General features: G+C 40.7%; 1 protein-coding gene across 2 annotated transcripts in view; it reads right to left on the bottom strand.

Annotated features, from left to right (window-relative positions):
- The window catches only part of tpcn3 (two pore segment channel 3), an 81,510-nt gene extending 63,566 nt beyond the window's left edge, over positions 1-17,944 (bottom strand). For both annotated transcript variants that reach the window (XM_069887659.1, XM_069887660.1), the window contains exon 1: positions 17,735-17,944. In XM_069887659.1, coding sequence (XP_069743760.1) covers positions 17,735-17,845 — 111 coding nt within the window. In that variant the 5' untranslated portion in view covers positions 17,846-17,944. The remainder of the gene's footprint in view (positions 1-17,734) is intronic.
- Positions 17,945-18,824: the final 880 nt, after the last annotated feature.

Raw genomic sequence — 18,824 nt, 5'->3', positions numbered from 1 at the left:
AATTTTAGATAGCAGAATAAGGTTTGATGTTTTAGAAATGTTGTCTTATAAAGTGTTCAAAACAAGAAAGCAGAAATGGATAAGAAGGAAAGGTGATGATGAGGAAACGGAAAGGAAAGATAAACAAAGTATGAAATGGCTATGTTGAACTATATGACTTTAAATATTAACGGAATACATAACCAAATCAAAAGGAAGAAACTGCTAAATTTACTGAAAAAATAAAAAAATTGATATAGCATTCGTGCAAGAAACACACTAAACTGAAGTGGAGCACAAGAAATTAAAGAGAGATTGGATAGGACATGTAACAGCAGCGTCATATAATTCAAAAGCTAGAGGAGTCGCTATATTAATCAGTAAAAATGTACCAATTAAAATAGAAGAGGAAATAATAGATCCATCAGGGAGATATGTAATGATAAAATGTCAGATATATTCGGAGTTTTGGAATCTACTCAATGTATATTCACCTAACGAAGAAGATCAAAAGTTTATGCAAGATATTTTTTGAAGATAGCAGATACGCAAGGGAACATATTAATAGGAGGGGATTTCAACCTTAATTTGGATTCAAATATGGACAAAACTGGGAAAAAAATTAACAGAAAGAACAAAGTAACCAAATTTATAATTAAATCGATGCAAGAAATGCAACTTTTGGATATATGGAGGAAACAACACCCAAAGGAAAAGGAATATTCATATTATTCGGGTAGACATAAAACAAACTCAAGAATAGACCTATTACTGTTATCAGCTCACATGCAAGACAGAGTTAGGAAAACAGAATATAAAGCTAGAATATTATCGGACCACTCACCCCTGATATTGACAATAGAGTTAGAGGACATCCCTCCAAGAATGTATAGATGGAGATTAAACTCCATGCTTCTTAAAAGGCAGCATTTTAGAGAATTAATTGAACGACAAATTAAAATTTACTTTGAAATAAATATGGAATCAGTGAAAGATAAGTTTATACTATGGGACGCAATGAAAGCGTTCATCAAAGGACAAATAATAAGTTATGTAACCAAGATGAAGAAGGACTATAATCAGGAAACAGAGCAGTTGGAAACGGAAATAGTAAATATAGAAAAAGAAGAGAATTGGCAGATAAAAAAATAAAATATGAAACACTACAAACATATAAGGTGGAGAAGAACTTAATGAAGACAAAACAGAAATATTATGAACTAGGGGAAAAAACGCACAAAATTCTAGCATGGCAGCTTAAGACAGAACAAACTAAGAGAATGGCATTGGCATCAAGGAAAAAAGATAAACAAATCACATATAATCCAATGGAGATTAATGAAAACTTCAGATAATTGTACGAACAATTATACCAAACTGAAAACGATGGGAAAGAAGACAAAATAGATGAATTTTTAACTAAAATTGATCTACCGAAATTACAAATAGAGGAACAAAATAAATTAACAGAACCATTTGAAATACTAGAGATACAAGAGATAATAAAAAAACTACCAAATAATAAAACACCAGGAGAGGATGGATTCCCAATAGAATTCTATAAAACATTTAAAGATTTATTAATTCCTCCCCTCCTGGAAGTTATCAACCAGACTGATAAAACACAAAGCTTACAAGACTCATGTAAAACAGCAATAATTACAGTAAAGCAAGGGAAAGATCCACTCGCACCAGCGTCATATAGAACAATATCATTACTTAACACAGATTATAAGATAATAGCTAAACTATTAGCAAACAGATTAGCAGAGTATGTACCGAAAATGGTAAATCTAGACCAAACTGGATTTATTAAAAAAAGACGCACAACAGACAATATTTGTAAATTTATTAACTTAATTCATGCAGTAGCGCCAACAGTAGCAGTTGCTTTAGACGCAGAGAAGGCCTTTGACAGAGTATAATGGAATTATTTGTTCAAAGTATTGCAAAAATTCAGTTTACCGGAGAAGTATATTAATTGGATTAAAGCATTATATAAGGGTCCGTTAGTGAAAGTGACAGTAAATGGACATGTATCAAAGCAATTTAACTTAAGCAGGTCAACACGGCAGGGATGCCCACTATCACCTTTATTGTTTGCGTTAGCTATAGAACCACTAGCAGAATTGATAAGAACAGAAAATAATATAAAAGGAATAAAAATAAAAGACAAGGAATATAAAATCAGTTTATTTGCGGATGATGTTATAGTGTACTTAACAGAACCAGAACTATCAATAAAAGAATTATATAAGAAATTGAAGGAATATGGAGAAGTGTCGGGTTACAAGATAAACGCAAATAATAGTGAAGCAATGCCTATGAATAATGCGGATTTCTCAAAATTTAAGAAGGAATCACCATTTAGATGGCAAACGCAAGCAATAAGATACCTAGGTGTAGAAATAAACAAAAATCTCGGCCAACTATATAAACTCAATTATTATCCACTAATGAAAAAATTACAGGACGATTTAGAGCATTGGAAAGATTTACCACTAACACTATTAGGAAGGATAAACTGTATTAAAATGAACATTTTTCCAAGGATATTATACTTATTTCAGGCATTGCCAATACAACTGACAGAGAAATTCTTCAAGGAGTTAAAGAAAATAATAAGGAAATTTTTATGGAGAGGGCGGAAACCGAGGATAGCACTAGATAAATTAACAGAATGGTTTAAACAAGGAGGCTTACAACTGCCAAACTTTAAAAATTATTATAGAGCCGCACAATTAAGATACCTATCAGATTTTTATCAAACAAGGGAAAAGCCAGATTGGACTAGATTAGAATTAGATAAAATAGGGGAAAAGATACCTGAACACATATTATATAAATGGGATGAAAAATTGGTACAACATAGAAGTTCTCCAGTATTACATCATCTCCTCAATATTTGGAAGAAGATTCATGTAGAAAGAAATAAAACAAATTATCAATTACCAAAACTAATATTGACGCAAAACAAGTTACTCCCTTTTACAATAGATAACCTTTCCTTTAGAGAATGGGAAAAAAAAGGGATTAAAAGAATAGAAAATTGTTTTTCAGGAAATAGATTCTTATCCTTTGAACAAATGAAAGATAAGTACAATGAAGTCAAAACAGAAATATTATGAACTAGGGGAAAAAACGCACAAAATTCTAGCGTGGCAGCTTAAGACAGAACAAACTAAGAGAATGGTATTAGCATTAAGGAAAAAAGACAAGCAAATCACATATAATCCAACGGAGATTAATGAAAACTTTAGAGAATTCTACGAACAATTATATCAAACTGAAAACGAAGGGAAAGAAGACAAAATAGATGAATTTTTAACTAAAATGGAACTACCAAAATTACAAATAGAGGAACAAAATAAATTACCAGAACCATTTGAAATAGTAGAAATACAAGAGATAATAAAAAAACTACCAAATAATAAAACACCAGGAGAGGATGGATTCCCAATAGAATTCTATAAAACATTTAAAGATTTATTAATTCCTCCCCTCCTGGAAGTAATCAACCAGATTGATAAAACACAAAGCTTACCAGATTCATGCAAAACAGCAATAATTACAGTAATACCAAAGACAGGGAAAGATCCACTCGCACCAGCGTCATATAGACCAATATCTTTACTTAACACAGATTATAAGATAATAGCTAAACTGTTAGCAAACAGGTTAACCGACTATGTACCAAAAATAGTAAATCTAGACCAAACTGGATTTATTAAAAAAAGACGAACAACAGACAATATTTGTAAATTTATTAACTTAATTCATGCAGTAGAAGGAAATAAAGCTCCAACAGTAGCGGTTGCTTTAGACGCAGAGAAGGCCTTTGACAGAGTAGAATGGAATTATTTATTCAAAGTACTACAAAAATTCAGCTAAACCAGATAAATATATTAATTGGATTAAAGCATTATATAAGGGGCCATTGGCGAAAGTGACAGTAAATGGATATATATCAAAACAATTTAACTTAAGCAGATCAACAAGGCAGGGATGCCCACTATCACCCTTATTGTTCGCGTTAGCCATAGAACCACTAGCAGAACTGATAAGAACAGAAAATAAAATAAAAGGGATAAAAAAAAGACAAGGAATATAAAATCAGTTTATTTGCAGATGACATTATAGTACACTTAACAGAACCAGAAACAACAATAAAAGAATTACATAAGAAATTGAAGGAATATGGAGAAATGTCAGGATACAAGATTAACACATAAAAGTGAAGCAATACCAATGAATAATGCGGATTTCTCAAAATTTAAGAAAGAATCACCATTCAGATGGCAAATGCAAGCAATGCGATACCTAGGTATACAAATAAATAAAAACCTCGGCCATCTATATAAACTCAATTATTATCCACTAATGAAAAAATTACAGGACGACTTAGAGCATTGGAAAGACTTACCACTAACACTAATAGGAAGGATAAACTGTATTAAAATGAACATTTTCCCAAGGATACAATACCTATTTCAGGCATTGCCAATACACTTGACAGAGAAATTCTTCAAGGAGTTAAAGAAAATAATAAGGAAATTTTTATGGAAAGGGGAAACCGAGGATAGCACTAGATAAATTAACAGAATGGTATAAACAAGGAGGCTTACAACTGCCAAACTTTAAAAATTATTATAGAGCCGCACAATTAAGATACCTATCAGATTTTTATCAAACAAGGGAAAAGCCAGATTGGACTAGATTAGAACTAGATAAAATAGGGGAGAAGATACCTGAACATATATTATATAAATGGGATCAAAAATTGGTACAACGCAGGAATTCTCCAGTATTACATCATCTGCTCAATATTTGGAAGAAGATTCATGTAGAAAGGAATAAAACAAATTACCAATTACCAAAACTAATACTGACGCAAAATCAGCTAATCCCTTTTACAATATATAACCTTTCCTTTAGAGAATGTGAGAAAAAAGGGATCAAAAGAATAGAAAATTGCTTTTCGGGAAATAAATTATTATCCTTTGAACAAATGAAGGATAAATATAATATAACTCACGATACAGTGTTGGCATACTACCAACTGAAATCCTACTTGAAGGACAAATTGGGAAGCAGTCTGAGGTTACCAGAGGAAAGTAATTTTGAATATGTGATTACAGATACGATGATAATCAAAAAATTTATAACAAACATGTATATTAAACTACAAGAAAAGGAGAATGAGGAAACAAATGGTAAAACTAAACAAAAATGGGAACAAGATCTAAACATAAAGAAGGAAACATGGGAGAAGTTATGCTCAGGAACTATGAGAAATACAATAAATACGAGGTTACGTATGATACAATATAACTGGATACACAGGCTATACATTACATCTCAAAAGTTAAATAAATGGGACCCAACAGTATCTGACAGATGTTTTCGCTGTAAAAAGGAAATGGGAACAATTCATGCAATTTGGACATGTGAGAAAATGAAAAAATTTTGGGAAGATCTAAACCAGATATTAAATAAAATCACAAAAAGCAATATCCCAAAAAACCCAGAGATCTTCCTCCTAAGTAACATAAAAAACAAAGAATTTGGACTTGATTTGGATGGTGCACAAAAAAGATTTATTAGGATAGCCCTAGCTGTAGCAAAAAAATATATTATGTCAGCCTGGAAATTAGAAGATAACTTGAGAATACAACAATGGTATATAGAAATGAATAAATGTATTCCATTAGAAAAAATAACATATAATTTAAGAAATAATATTACAATATTTGAACAAATATGGGAGCCATACATGAAACATAATAGAGAAAACCTACCGGGGACATCTACCACCTAAAATGACAGAAGGAGAAGGAAATGAAAAGAATTGACTCAGTGGATTTTCTTGTTTATTTTTATTGAGTGACAACATTGTTTGACGGGTTTAATGTATCTTAGATTCTGAACTTTAAATGAATGGGAGGGGAGGTAGGGAGGGTGGGAGGGGAGGGGGGGAGAAAACGACACTGTATATATTTGAAAAGGAAAATGTATTTATCTTGATCAATGTGGTTTATAGTGTGAAAAATAAAAAAATTTAAAAAAAATAGCATATTTCTACTCCTACATCTTATGGCCTTATCCTTTCACAGCATAGCCTTTTATCAGTTGTGGATTGAAACTAAAAGGGTTAAGCAATCACTCCTCCAAAATTTGCTGACAACTTATGAGGGAAGCGATGATGGCGGTTAGAAAAGCCAAGTTTCCACAATGCACCACTCAGTATCCTGTCCAGGAGAGGAGCTTGCCAGGCAACATATTTCAAGAGAGGCCTGATCATTTGCTCCATGAGGTCAGTTGATGTCTCCCAGTATCATTTAGATCTTTTGAATTAAAGCAGTTGTTTTGCTTTGTTGCTTTTCCTGTTTTCAATAATCATCCGGGGCTTTTACGCTGCAGTGTTTCCTGGTGACTGCTTTGTCAACTGAAACTAACCATTCAAGCTCCAAGGTTCCTCGCTTTTTTTTAAAAAAGAAACAGAATGTTTGGAATTATTCCGAAATTTTTTTTAAGCATAGTTCCCTCTGGTGTGTCCCGATGTTGCCATTTTTACACAGAATTTGACAGAGGGGGTACGTCATATTTATTAGGCCTGTATCTTACGAGTGCCTGCGGTCAATTTAGACAGCAACCACTCTGCAAAAATGTGTAGGGGTCCCTGTGGAAAAATGTCAGCAGGTGGGTAAAAGTGCCTAACATGACAAAGCAGTAAATTAGCTCAGACTGCCCTTTGCTCAGCAACGTTCAACACTGGTTGCATCATCACCAGTTGTTACAAAGCACAATATAACCATTAAATTACTTACGTCAGATAAATAGAATGACTTTGGATGATGGAAGCTGAAGACACTGACTCGCCTGACTGGAGAAAATGTTAAGCAGGTATCTTATTTCCTCCCTCAACATCTCTGACCCCAAGGAGCGACAAGTTTAGCATCATTCGTGTGGTGCAGGACCACATCAGATCACAAGTTTGAGGTAATTGCTTCCGAAACATGGAGCGTTGGGTCACTAACAATTGATGGCAGAAGAAGGGCTGTGCTGGTGAAAAGGACAATATTTCCTGCTCCAGACTTCCAGATGTTAAGGGCCCATTTCTGTTTCACAATATCCAAGCAAAATCTGCTGGAACTTTGAGACTTTAAAAAGAGGCTCAAAGATTAAATGAATGCAGAAGCTGTACAAAACACTCTGGGGCATTAAAAAAAAAAGGCTGCTAAAAATACACCAGGTCTTATATTAATTGAAGGAAATGTATATCCAAATCACAGACCTTTTAAATCATAGAATAGTACAGCACAGTACAGGCTCTTTGGCCCACAATATTGTGCCAACCTTTAGACCCTGCCTCCCACATAACCCTCCACTTTAAATTCATCTATATGGTTGTCAAGTAGTTCCTGTTTGATTAAAATTGGCTGCCAGCAGGGGACTGACACACAGAATATGCAAGATCTGTAATGGAGGCTTGCAACCTCATAGCATACCTCATGGTGCTGTTTACATCAACTTTACAGTAAAGAACCATTTCCTTTATCCATGTGTTGTCTAAGAACTCACACATACGAATACAAGATTAAACATGGTGTCAGAAGTGGAATGAAGGAAATTAGAAGGAAGTATTTTAAAAGGTAAAATCTAAATTGAAGATAAGCTAACACAGTAAAAAAATGGAAGGATTACATCCACCAGAAAAATTTCAGCTGACAGGTAATGTCAAATGGCTGAAAATTGGAACAGATTTAAACAGAATTTTGGATTGTATTTAGAAACATTCAGAGCTGATGAGAAAGTAATAAAGTGAAAGTGTCAGTTTTTTTTTTAAAACATGTCGTGGGTGATGAAGCCCTGGACGTGTATAATAACTTCATATTTGCTGCTGAAGGAGACAAAATGAAACTGGAAAATAAAATGGAAAGTTTGAGGCATACTGCATACCTAAACATAACGTGATGTTTGAAAGGCACAGATTTTTCACATGTATACAGAAAAAAGAAAGTATTGATCAGTATGTAACTGAATTGAGATACAAAAGCAAAATGTTTGAATTTGGTGGACTGACCGACTCGTTGATAAAAGACAGAAATGTGTCTGGTATTCCAGATAATAGTCTAAGGGAAAGACTGCTAAAAGAGCAAAATCTAGACCTGGAAAAAGCCATAGCACTCTGTAGGGCTACAGAAACTGTAAAGGTGCAGCCAAAAGAACTGTTCAGTGAAACTAGCTACAATGTGGATGAATGGACATAAACCATTTAACAAGAAGCACGCCAAATTTGAAAGAGTGGCGTGGCCAGTGAATAAAAATGAAATAATGTGCATTTCAAACATCACGTTATGTTTAGGTATGCAGTATGCCTCAAACTTTCCATTATATTTTCCAGTTTCATTTTGTCTCCTTCAGCAGCAAACATGTTGTCGATGCAGTACACAAAAAAGTGTCCAGCATATGGTAAAACATGCAACATGTGCAACAAAGGCAACCATTATGCCCGTTGCTCTAGGAATCAAGTGCAACAAAGCAAAGTTCAAGCAGTAGATGAAAGGGAGATAGAGGAATTCTATGTAGATGTTGTGACTGAAAACAAGAAAGAAAACAGAGCCTGGATATTGAGATTAAAAGTGAATGACATATACATTTCAGTTAAATTGGATACTGGAGCACAAATTAATGTAATATCGGAGATTGATTTTAAGAAGATTAGACCCAGACCAAAGATGTATGGAACAAAAGTGAAGGTGACAGGATATTCAGGTACTGATATACCAGTGCAAGGAGAATGCATGGTCAAAGTGAAACACAAGGACAAAGAGCACATGCTAGCATTCATTGTGGTACCAAAGGATGTACAGGCCATACTAGGTTTAACAGCCTGTGAGAAACTGAACCTGGTAAAAAGAGTCCTCATTGTGGAAAGTGAAGGAGAGACAGTCTATGATGAACTCATGAAAGAGTACAATTACATATTTCAGGATCTAGGCTCCCTTCCAGGAGAACACATGATCAGAGTGGATAAACATGTACCACTGATAATACATCTATGCAAAAAAGTTCCATTTGGCTTCAAAAGCAACTAAAGGCAGAGTTGGACAGGATGGAAAACCTGAACATGATTCAGAAGATAGATGAGCCAATAGGTGGGTGAATTCACTCGTTGTTGTGGACAAAAATGGAAAGGTTAGAATTTGCCTGGATCCAAGAGATCTAAACAGAGCAATAAAGAGAGAACATTTAAAGCTTCCGACGCGTGAAGAAATCATGTCACAGTTTGCAAATGCAAAGTTTTTCAACAAATTAGATGCATCAGTTAAAATTGGATGAAGCAAGTTCAAGATTTGTGCATGTTCAGTAGTCCGTTTGGCAGATACAGATTCCTAAGGTGACCATTCTGAATTGCCTCAGTTCCTGAAGTGTATCATAAAACTATCCATATGGTCTATGAGCACCTGGACAGAGTTGATACCTCAATGGATGACATCATAGTCTGGGGAACCGTGAGAATGGAGCATGATGAAAGACTAAGGAGAGTGCTAGAAGCAACAAGGAAAGCAAACCTGAAGCTGAATAGAAAGAAATGCCAGCTCGAGGTGACAGAACTAACTTTGTAGGAGATATTGGCAATGGGGGCATCAGACCAGATCCCAGAAAGGTGTCCGCTATCGGTAACATGCCAAGGCCACATGCAAAAAGGACGTACAGAGGTTTAATGGAATGGTCAACTATATGGGTAAATTCATATCCAACCTCTCAGATAAGATGGCTCCATTGAGAAGACTAACAGAAAAGAGCATTGAATGGGAGTACAATCATGAACATGAAAAGTCATGGAGTGTACTAAAGAAACTGCTCACAGAGGAATCAGTTCTGAGGGTTTACGACCCAGCGAGACCCATCAAGATTTCTTGAATTTACACACACATTGCATACACGTGCACTTAAAATTAGAAGGGGGATAATTTGGGTTAGTTAAATATAGAGTTAAGTTCATGTTTGATTCTATTTTCATGTTTGAAGTTGATTAAAAATAACGTTTTAAAAACCACTTGTCTTGGTGAATGTCAGTTGCTGCTGGGTTTTGGGGTCCTTGGGCTCGTAACAATATCAACATGCTCTAGAATGATAAACACATCCATATTGTCCTCACCATCACAAAGTCCCTCTCCTTGGTGAATACTGAAGAGAAGTAGTCAGTAAGGACCTCACTCACTTCCACGGCCTCCAGGCACATCTTCTCACCTTTATCTCTAATTTGTCCTAACTTCACTCCTATTATCCTTCTGTTCTTCACACAAGTGAAAAATGCCTCGGTGCTTTCCTGAACCCTACTCACCAAGGTCATCTCATGTCCTCAGCTCTCCTTAGCCGCCTTTTAAGCTCCTTTCTTACGACCCAGTATTCCTCGAGACCTATGTGATGCTTGCTGCCTAAACTTCATGGATGCTGCCTTTTACCACCTGATTAGATTTTCCACCTCTCTTATCAACCATGGTGCCTTCACCGTATCATTCTTTCTCTGCCTCACCAGGACAAATTTATCCCCAACACCCTGCAAGAGATCCCTAAACATCAACCACATCTCTATAATGCATTTCTCTACAAAAATGACATCTCAATTCACATCTGCAAGTTCTCTAGCCCCATAATTTTCCATTCCCCAATTAAATAATTTCCAATCCTCCCTGACTCTATCCTTGCCCATGACAATGTTAAAGGCCAGAGAGCAGTGGATACCGTCCCTCAAATGTTCACCCACGGAGAGATGTGACCGGACCCAGTTCATTACCTAATGCAAGATCTAATTATGGCATTTCCCCCTAATCAGCCTGACAACATACTGTGACATTTATCTGTCCTGGGCACACTTAAACTTTGCCCCATCTAAACTTTTGGTACTAAGCATGTGCCAGTCAATATTAAGGAAGTTGGTCACCCATGTTGAGGTCACCAAAAATCACCCTGTTATTTTTGCACCTTTCCAAAATCTGCCTCCTAATCCACTCCTCTGTATACCTGCTGCTACCAGGGGCATATAGAATAGTCCCAATAGAGTAACTGCTCCCTTCCTCAATAGAGGATCCTGCTACATTACCCACCCTGTAGCTGTAAGAGTATCCCTGACAAGTAATGCCACCCCTCCTCCCTTTCTCACACCCCCCCCTCCATCTCTATCCCTTTTAAAGCACTGAAATCCAGGAATATTCAGATTCCATTTGTCCTGGTGCTAGCCAAGTCTCTGTAATGGCCACTACATCATAATTCCATATATGTATCCAGCCTCTCAGTTCATCACCCTTATTCTTAGCCTTTCTACCTTACTAATTTTATACCCTATATTCTGCTTCTCCTTCTTCAAAACCTCTCTAAATGATAAATCTTACTTTACTCCATGCACTTCTTCCACTAACCTATCACTTCAGGTCCCCTGCAAACTAGTTTAAACCCTCCTGAACTACACTAGCAAACCTGCCTGCAAGAATATTGCTCCCCCTTGAGTTCAGATGTACAGGACCCACCTTCCCCAGAAGAAATCCCAGTGATCCAAAAATCTAAAACCCTTACTCTTGCATTCATCTGCCACCTCCTCCAATTCTTACCATCACTATCATGTATCGCTGGCAGTGATCCTGAGAATGCTACCCTTGAAATCCTGTTCTTCAGCCTTCCGCCAATCTCCCTAAACTCACTCTTCAGGATCTCATCCCTCTTCCTACACTATGTCATTTGTACCAACATGTACGACGACTTCTGGCTGCTTTCGCCCTCACACCAGAATGCCCTAGACCAGATCAGAGATCTCGATCCTGGCACCCAGGATCCTCTCTTACCCAAGCCGTAACCTCTTCATAGTGGCACTTTCTAATCAGGGCCCACAGTTCAAGGACATAATTGTCCAGCGAATCATCTGGATCTTGCTGACGTTGAGAGACCTGGTGTCTCGCCAGCACGTTGTAGCAGGCCTTCAAGCCTTCCATAGCCAACTCGTAAGTGGCACAGTCCCTGATGACAGTGAACCCCATGGAGCTGACTCAAGAGGGAAGTGCAGATCTCCGGAGTCTATCGGAGTTGAAGACGTCTTGTGTGGCCGTCAGGTAGGACTGTGTAGTGAACTGGCACAATGCTCCAAGGACTGGCTCCTCCCCTGACACCACCCCCACATATCTCGATATAAACCCTGGACCCCTGCCAAAACCCCAGTTCAGTCCATAGACAACTCTTGCAGAATAAAAGTGTGTTGTACTCTCTCTGGTTTTGAGAGCTCGCAAATGCGCTACAATTTTATTCAATAAAGAATGAATATGATAGTACGGATTCTATCACCGACGTATATATGTGTATATTGTAGTAGAGGATGGCTAAGATTGGCTGAGAGCATAGCCACACCTACTTGCTGGTCTTAAAGGGTTGCTCCTAGCCAGTCCCAGATCATTCTGGACTGGTCAACCTACATGTGATATGCTCCAGTCTTTTGCTTAATAAAAGCCTTGGTGTAGCTCAACAAGTCTTTGATTCTTTCGACATGCACTACACATGTGTACCACTCTTGTTGAATAAAAGCGTGTTGTACTTTCTCTGGTTTTGAGTGCTCTCAGTCGTGCTACAATTTTATTCAATAAAAAACAGGATAGAAGCGCTGTTGAAGCCTGCGATGCTCCTCATCGACCCTCTGTCCCCAGAAGAGTTCACGTACTGGCTGGAGTGCTTCCAAATGTATGTGTCAGCCATGCAAGAGGTCTACTCAATGGATGAGTTCAAGAGGATGGTGCTCCTCTCTCGCGTTGGACCTAAAGGACTCCTGATCATCAAGGAACGTTCAACTACGCAGCGGCTGTTGAGATGCTGAAGGCCAGCTAATATGAGGCCCCGAAACTTCATCCTAGTGATATATCAACTCTCACAACAGAAGCAGCAGCTTGGTGAGTCCATTGAGGACTATGTCCTCATCCTACGAGCACTTGCAAGGAACAGTGGGCATGAGGATGGCATGGCCCGAGAACAAGAGGATGATCAGATCCGGGACACTCTAGTCACTGGGGTGCAGTCCAAATACATTCGGCAGCGGATGCTGGAGAAAGGCAGTGCAGCGCTGTCTGACAACGTACTACTGGCCAAGTCACTGGAGATGGCCCAACTGGGGGCTGACAATTTGCAAGGCGGCAGCACACTTCATGAGGGCCTGGGTCCCGGAGCAACGTCACACGCTGCATTGGCTCTAACGGCGGCACCCTCAGGCGCTAAGGGACGCTTCTTCTGTGGGCAGCAACAGCACCCAAGAACTCAATGTCCAGCTGAAGACTCCATCTGCTCTTGTTGTGGTAAGGGGCACTGGGTGAAGGTCTGCAGGGCAAGGGGGAACACTGAGAGGTTCAATGCATGCATGACCCCTGACAGGCTGACTGAGGTGAGCCCAAAACCGAAACCCCCAGCCAGTGTTGTACGCCATAGCCTTCCTGCAGGGCCACATGGTGAGAGCAACGATGAGGGAAAACCCGGCAGCCATCCTGCCATGTTTCAAAACCGGTGCCATCTTCATCTGATGAGGAGGGAGCACAGCCATCTTGCTGCACCATGTGGTCTCTGCTATCTTGCCGGCATTCAAATTCTATGCCATCTACCACGGTGGAAGGAGGAGGAGGGCGGCCATCTTGCTGTGCCTCATGGCCCCCACCACCTTGTCTGTATGAAGATCCAAACAAGGGGAGTAACTCCAGCGAGGGGAATGACTCTGGAGTCTTGCCAGTGATGGTGTTGGACCAGGAGATACCACACCAACTGAATAATTCCAAAACAAAGGTGTGGGTTAACAGGCATAAACTGAAATGCTTCATTGACTCTGGCTCAACTGAGAGTTTCATAGACGTAAAGACAGTCCAAAATCTCAATCTCAAAGTGTATCCTGCTAATTATCGTATTTATTTAGCATCCCATACGCATTCAAGAACATTGTATGGTTCATTTATCATTACAGGAGGGGAAATTCTATAAGTTCAAACTGTATGTAATTAAGAATTTATTTCCTTCGGTTTTGCTGGGTCTTGACTTCTTGTGTCACTTTAAAAATGTGACCCTGGAGTATTCTGGCCCTCTTCCTCCCATTACAGTTCTGAACGGACGGCCCCAAAATTCTGATGCCTCTTGTTGTCTCTCCACACTGAATATAGATCCACCTCCTCTGTTCCCGAATCTGAGTACTGATTGCAGACCAATTGCAACAAAAAGCAGGCACTACAGCGCAGTGGACTGGGCATTCATCAAGGCTGAGACACAGCAATTGCATGATGAGAACATTGTTGAGCACAGTACCAGCCCATGGAGAGCTCAGGTGGTCGTGGTAAAGGGGGAAGTCCAGGCTAGTAATTGACTATATCCAAACTATTCATCGCTTCACACTCCTGGACGCATACCCCCTCCCTCATATTTCAGACATGGTGAACAAAGTTGCACAGTACAAGGTCTATTCAACCATCGACTTTAAAGCCAGAAAGTTTCCAATCTGTTCCGAGGACCGTGCCTACATTGCTTTTGAAGCTAATGGGATACTATCAGTTCTGGAGGGTTCCATTTGGTATCACAAATGGGGTCTCAATCTTCCAGAGACAAATTGACTGAATGGGTGGATGAAATTAAGTTGAAGGCCGCCTTCCCATACCTCGACAACATTACCATTTGTGGCCACTCTCTGGAGGACCATGATGCAGACCTCCACAACTTTCTCCATTTAGCTAAAGCTCAGAACCTCACAACACCAGTAAGTGTGTGTTCAGGGCTAGATACCTAGCCATCTTGGGCTGCGTGGTGGAGAATGGCATCATTGGACCCGACCCCAAAAGGATGCAATCCCTGTTGGAACTCCCAAGAGGTGCCTGGGCTTCTTCTCATATTACGCCCACTAGGTACCTCAATATGCAGACAAGGTTCGTCCCCTCTTAAAAACTACCTCCTTCCCACTGACAGCCAAAGCTCAAACAGCTTTTAACTACATCAAAAGCCACATTGTAAAGGCCACCATGCATGTGGTGGGTGGAAGTGTACCTTTCTAGGTGGAAAGTGACGTTTCAGACTTAGCCTTGTCTGCAACCTTTAATCAGGCAGGTAAGCTGGTTGCATTTTTTTCCAGGACCAAACAAGGCCACGAGCTTTGGAATCCATCAGTGGAGAAAGAGACACAAGCCATTGTGGAGGCCATCAGGCATTGAAGGCACTACCTGGTGGGTAGGAAATTCACCCTCCTCACAGGCCAGCGATCGATGGCTTTCATGTTCAACAACTCAAAACAAGGCAAGATTAAAAATGACAAAATTGCGAAGTGGAGGATCGAATTCTCCACCGACAACATTCTACTGATCTGGTTCCCTCAATGAGCCTCCAGGTGTCCTATCCAAATGAAGCTGTACTGCAGTCATTGCACAATGATCTCTGCCATCTAAGCATCACTCGCATGGCTCATTTTGTCAAGGCACGCAATTTACCCAACTCAATTGAGGATGTCAGGGAAATAACCAGATCATGCCAGGTCTGCGCAAATTCAAGGTGCATCTCTACCGTCCCAGAAAGGCGCACCTGATAAAAGCATCCAGACCTTTTGAACAGCTCAGTGTTAATTTCAAGGGACCCTTCCCCTTCACAATGGGAATGTGTACTTTCTCACTGTCATTGACAAGTACTCTTGTTTCCCGTTCGTCATTCCCTGCCCTGAAACATCATGCCATCCGACACTAGGGCCCTAGTCTCTCTTTTCACCCTGTTCGGGTATCCTGGCTATATCCTAATGACCTGGGCTCATGATTTATGAGTGCAGAGCTACGCCACTTACTGTTGGTGAGAGGCATTACATCTAGCAGGATGATTAGCTATAACCCCCCTCCCTCCTCCCAGGGAAATGGACAGGTTGAGAAAGAGAACGCTACGCTTTGGAAGGCCTTAAAATTGGCCCTCCGGTCCAAAGGACTTCCAGACTCACGCTGGCAGGACATCCTACCCATGGTGCTCCACCCCATTAGGTCACTGCACTGCAATCAGAGTTGATGTTTTCTTTTAAGAGAAAGTCAACATCAGGGACAACCCTCCCGGCTTGGCTTACAGCACCAGGTCCAGTACTACTCTGAAAGCACGTGAGGAGGAGCAATTCTGACCCTCTGGTTGAGAAGCTGCAACTACTCCATGCTAACCCAATTTATGCCTACATGGCGTACCCTGATGGCAGGGAGGATACTGTCTCAATCAGGGACGTGGCACCCGCCGGAACTGAGAGACCATCATCACAAGAAGGCCAGGACTCTGACCTATTCAGGGTTTCCGGAGAAACGCCAAGGGGCTCAGGTGAGCTGTCGCAGGAAGTAGCTCCAGCCACCCCTCAACCAGAGCCAGATCAACTCTGCCCTGAGGCTCCGGAACCACAGGAGGGTCAAGAAGCCCAGGGCCAGCCAACACTCTGGCACTCTGCCTACATTTCCAGACCACCTCCTGACAGGTTGAACTTGTAAATATTGTAAAAAATTTTGACTATCCAGTGTTCTCTTTCTTCACCTGCAGGCTTCATTTAAAAGGAAGGGGTGAACTGGGAGTTCACTACTGGGGCGATACTCTAAGGATTGACTCCACCCCCCATCCCGAAATAAACCCTGGACCCCCGCCAAAATCCCAGTTCAGTCCACAGACCATGTGTGCAATTCTCATTGAATTGTTGTACTCTCTAAGGTCTTGAGTGCTCTCAGTTGGCTACAGACTGGAAGCACTCCAGCCAGGAGACGAATTCCTCCAGGGCCTCAGGGGGCAGAGGGTTGACGTAGAGCATGCCTGGCTTCAAGAGCTTCCACCCTGTTTCAAAGTTAAGCTAATAAAATTGTATCGTGACTGATTGCACTCAGAGACAAGGGAGAAGTACCAACACACTTTTAATAGCTTACAATCAATAGCCAGTAGACACAATAATCCTCAGGTGAGAAAAACCTGGATTTATATTGGGGTAGATGAGGGTGGAGCCAGCCATCTGAACAACACACAGACAGCGAATTCCAGTTTACTGCACCATATTTTACTTACTACATGAATGGAAACAAACTCCTCCATCCAGGAGGCAAAGAAGAACTGTTCATAAAGTGCTAATTAAGTGAAAAGGAGCAGTGTTTCAAAGAACAGAGAGATTAATAAGGAGCTAAGTGATAACATTCACCAAAATAACTCTTTAATTCTAGCTTCCTACTCCCCTCTGGATTAAGTTGGTCCACTACAACTATCTATCCTGGCAGCACACAATATTCAATAAAGTTTTGAGAATCCAGAGACAGGCGCTCCCACTCTAAGAGATGACAAACTTCATCTGATAAATTGAGAATAAGACCTGCCATCCTTGCCTGGCCTTCATCCGGTTCGAGTCCTAAGACTGCTGGACGGGAGGGGATAACGGGAAAGATCTACTTGGTTGCCAGAGGGAAACGGGTGAGAGTTGAGATGAGAAGAGCGGATAAAGTCTACTTCTTTTGGTTTAAAAAAAAAGCGGACTGTTAGCAATTGTGATAATCCTGGGCCGGAAAACCGCTTCAATTAACTCCACAATCCGAAATATGTACCAAAAACCCAACTCGACACGAAGCTGAATGGAGACCTCTTAATCTCTGGAGACCGACCCTCTTGCAGCGTGTGTGTGAGAGACGGTGGTTTTGTCCGGATTTAAGCATTAACAGTACGGGCGCGGGATTTTTCGGTAATCAGCGCAATGAATGGAAGTAACGCTCACCTCATCATCCACAAAGCGTTTTTCAACTCCCGTCAACTTTCCGCTCGCTGCTAACCCGGGATTCTCCGGCTGCGCCAGGGCAGCGGGCAACTCCATGTCAAGCACCGACATGGTGACTCTCCAACTCAGGACCCTGGCGCGGGAGGGGCTCGGATACCGGCGCGGGTTCGGATATTGGAGCGGGCGGGGTTCGGATACTGGCGCGGACGGGGGTTCTGGGACCGGCACAGAGGCACGAATGGGGGAGGGGGGAAAATCACGGTCCGCTGGAGGGGGAAGTGGGTGGGTGTGTTTTATGCTGACTCTACATTCTGAAAACAAAAGGACATTATTTTCTTTTCCACGCGTCAGGAGGGTTGTTTTACAAACTTTTATTTCCTTCTCTATTTGCCAAGGCAAGCCCGTTTAGGTGAGGGAGGAAACACGGGGGGCGATATTTCATGCCTTCCCCCTCACCCGGGACAAGTTGGTGAGGAGTTGAGGGAACGCTGTGCAGATATTAAATCTCAACGTGAAGTGTTGACTGTAACCTTCTCCTTCTGACTTTTTGTTGAAGTGTGACCTGAAGTTTGTGTATTGGATTTATTGAAGGTTCCTCTCTTTCCAACCCGTTTTGAACGGAGTCATGCGCGTGAACAAGGCATGCAGTCTCACTAAGTACGAGCAAAAACGCTGAGGAATGGATTTTTCCTACTTCCCTGCATCTGACATACAAATGATGTATTGTTAAGTGAAACATCTGGAATGGCACGACGTCCCAGTGCCCCATTGCGTCATCTACAGCAGGGGTGGAGATTTGAGAGGGAACGCCTCAGACAGCCCCCTACATCTGGCTATGTTTCTTAAACTATAGTTAGACCTCACACACTTTGAGCCTCTTTGCGAAGATGTTATTTAGTCTCTGCTCCATCTTCAACATTGGAATGACTTCATCACCAACATCGAATTACTCGAGATGGCAGAGTCCGCAAGCATTGAATCCATGCTGCTGAAGACCCAACTGTGCTGGGTGGGTCACGGCTCCAGAATAGAGGACCGTCACCTTCCCAAGATCGTGTTATATGGCGAGCTCTCCATTGGCCACCGAGAC

This window comes from Narcine bancroftii, chromosome 6 (assembly GCF_036971445.1).
Source record: "Narcine bancroftii isolate sNarBan1 chromosome 6, sNarBan1.hap1, whole genome shotgun sequence".
NCBI lineage: Eukaryota > Metazoa > Chordata > Chondrichthyes > Torpediniformes > Narcinidae > Narcine > Narcine bancroftii.
Note: the sequence above shows the minus strand (reverse complement) of the source record. Positions and strands in the feature narration are given on the sequence as shown.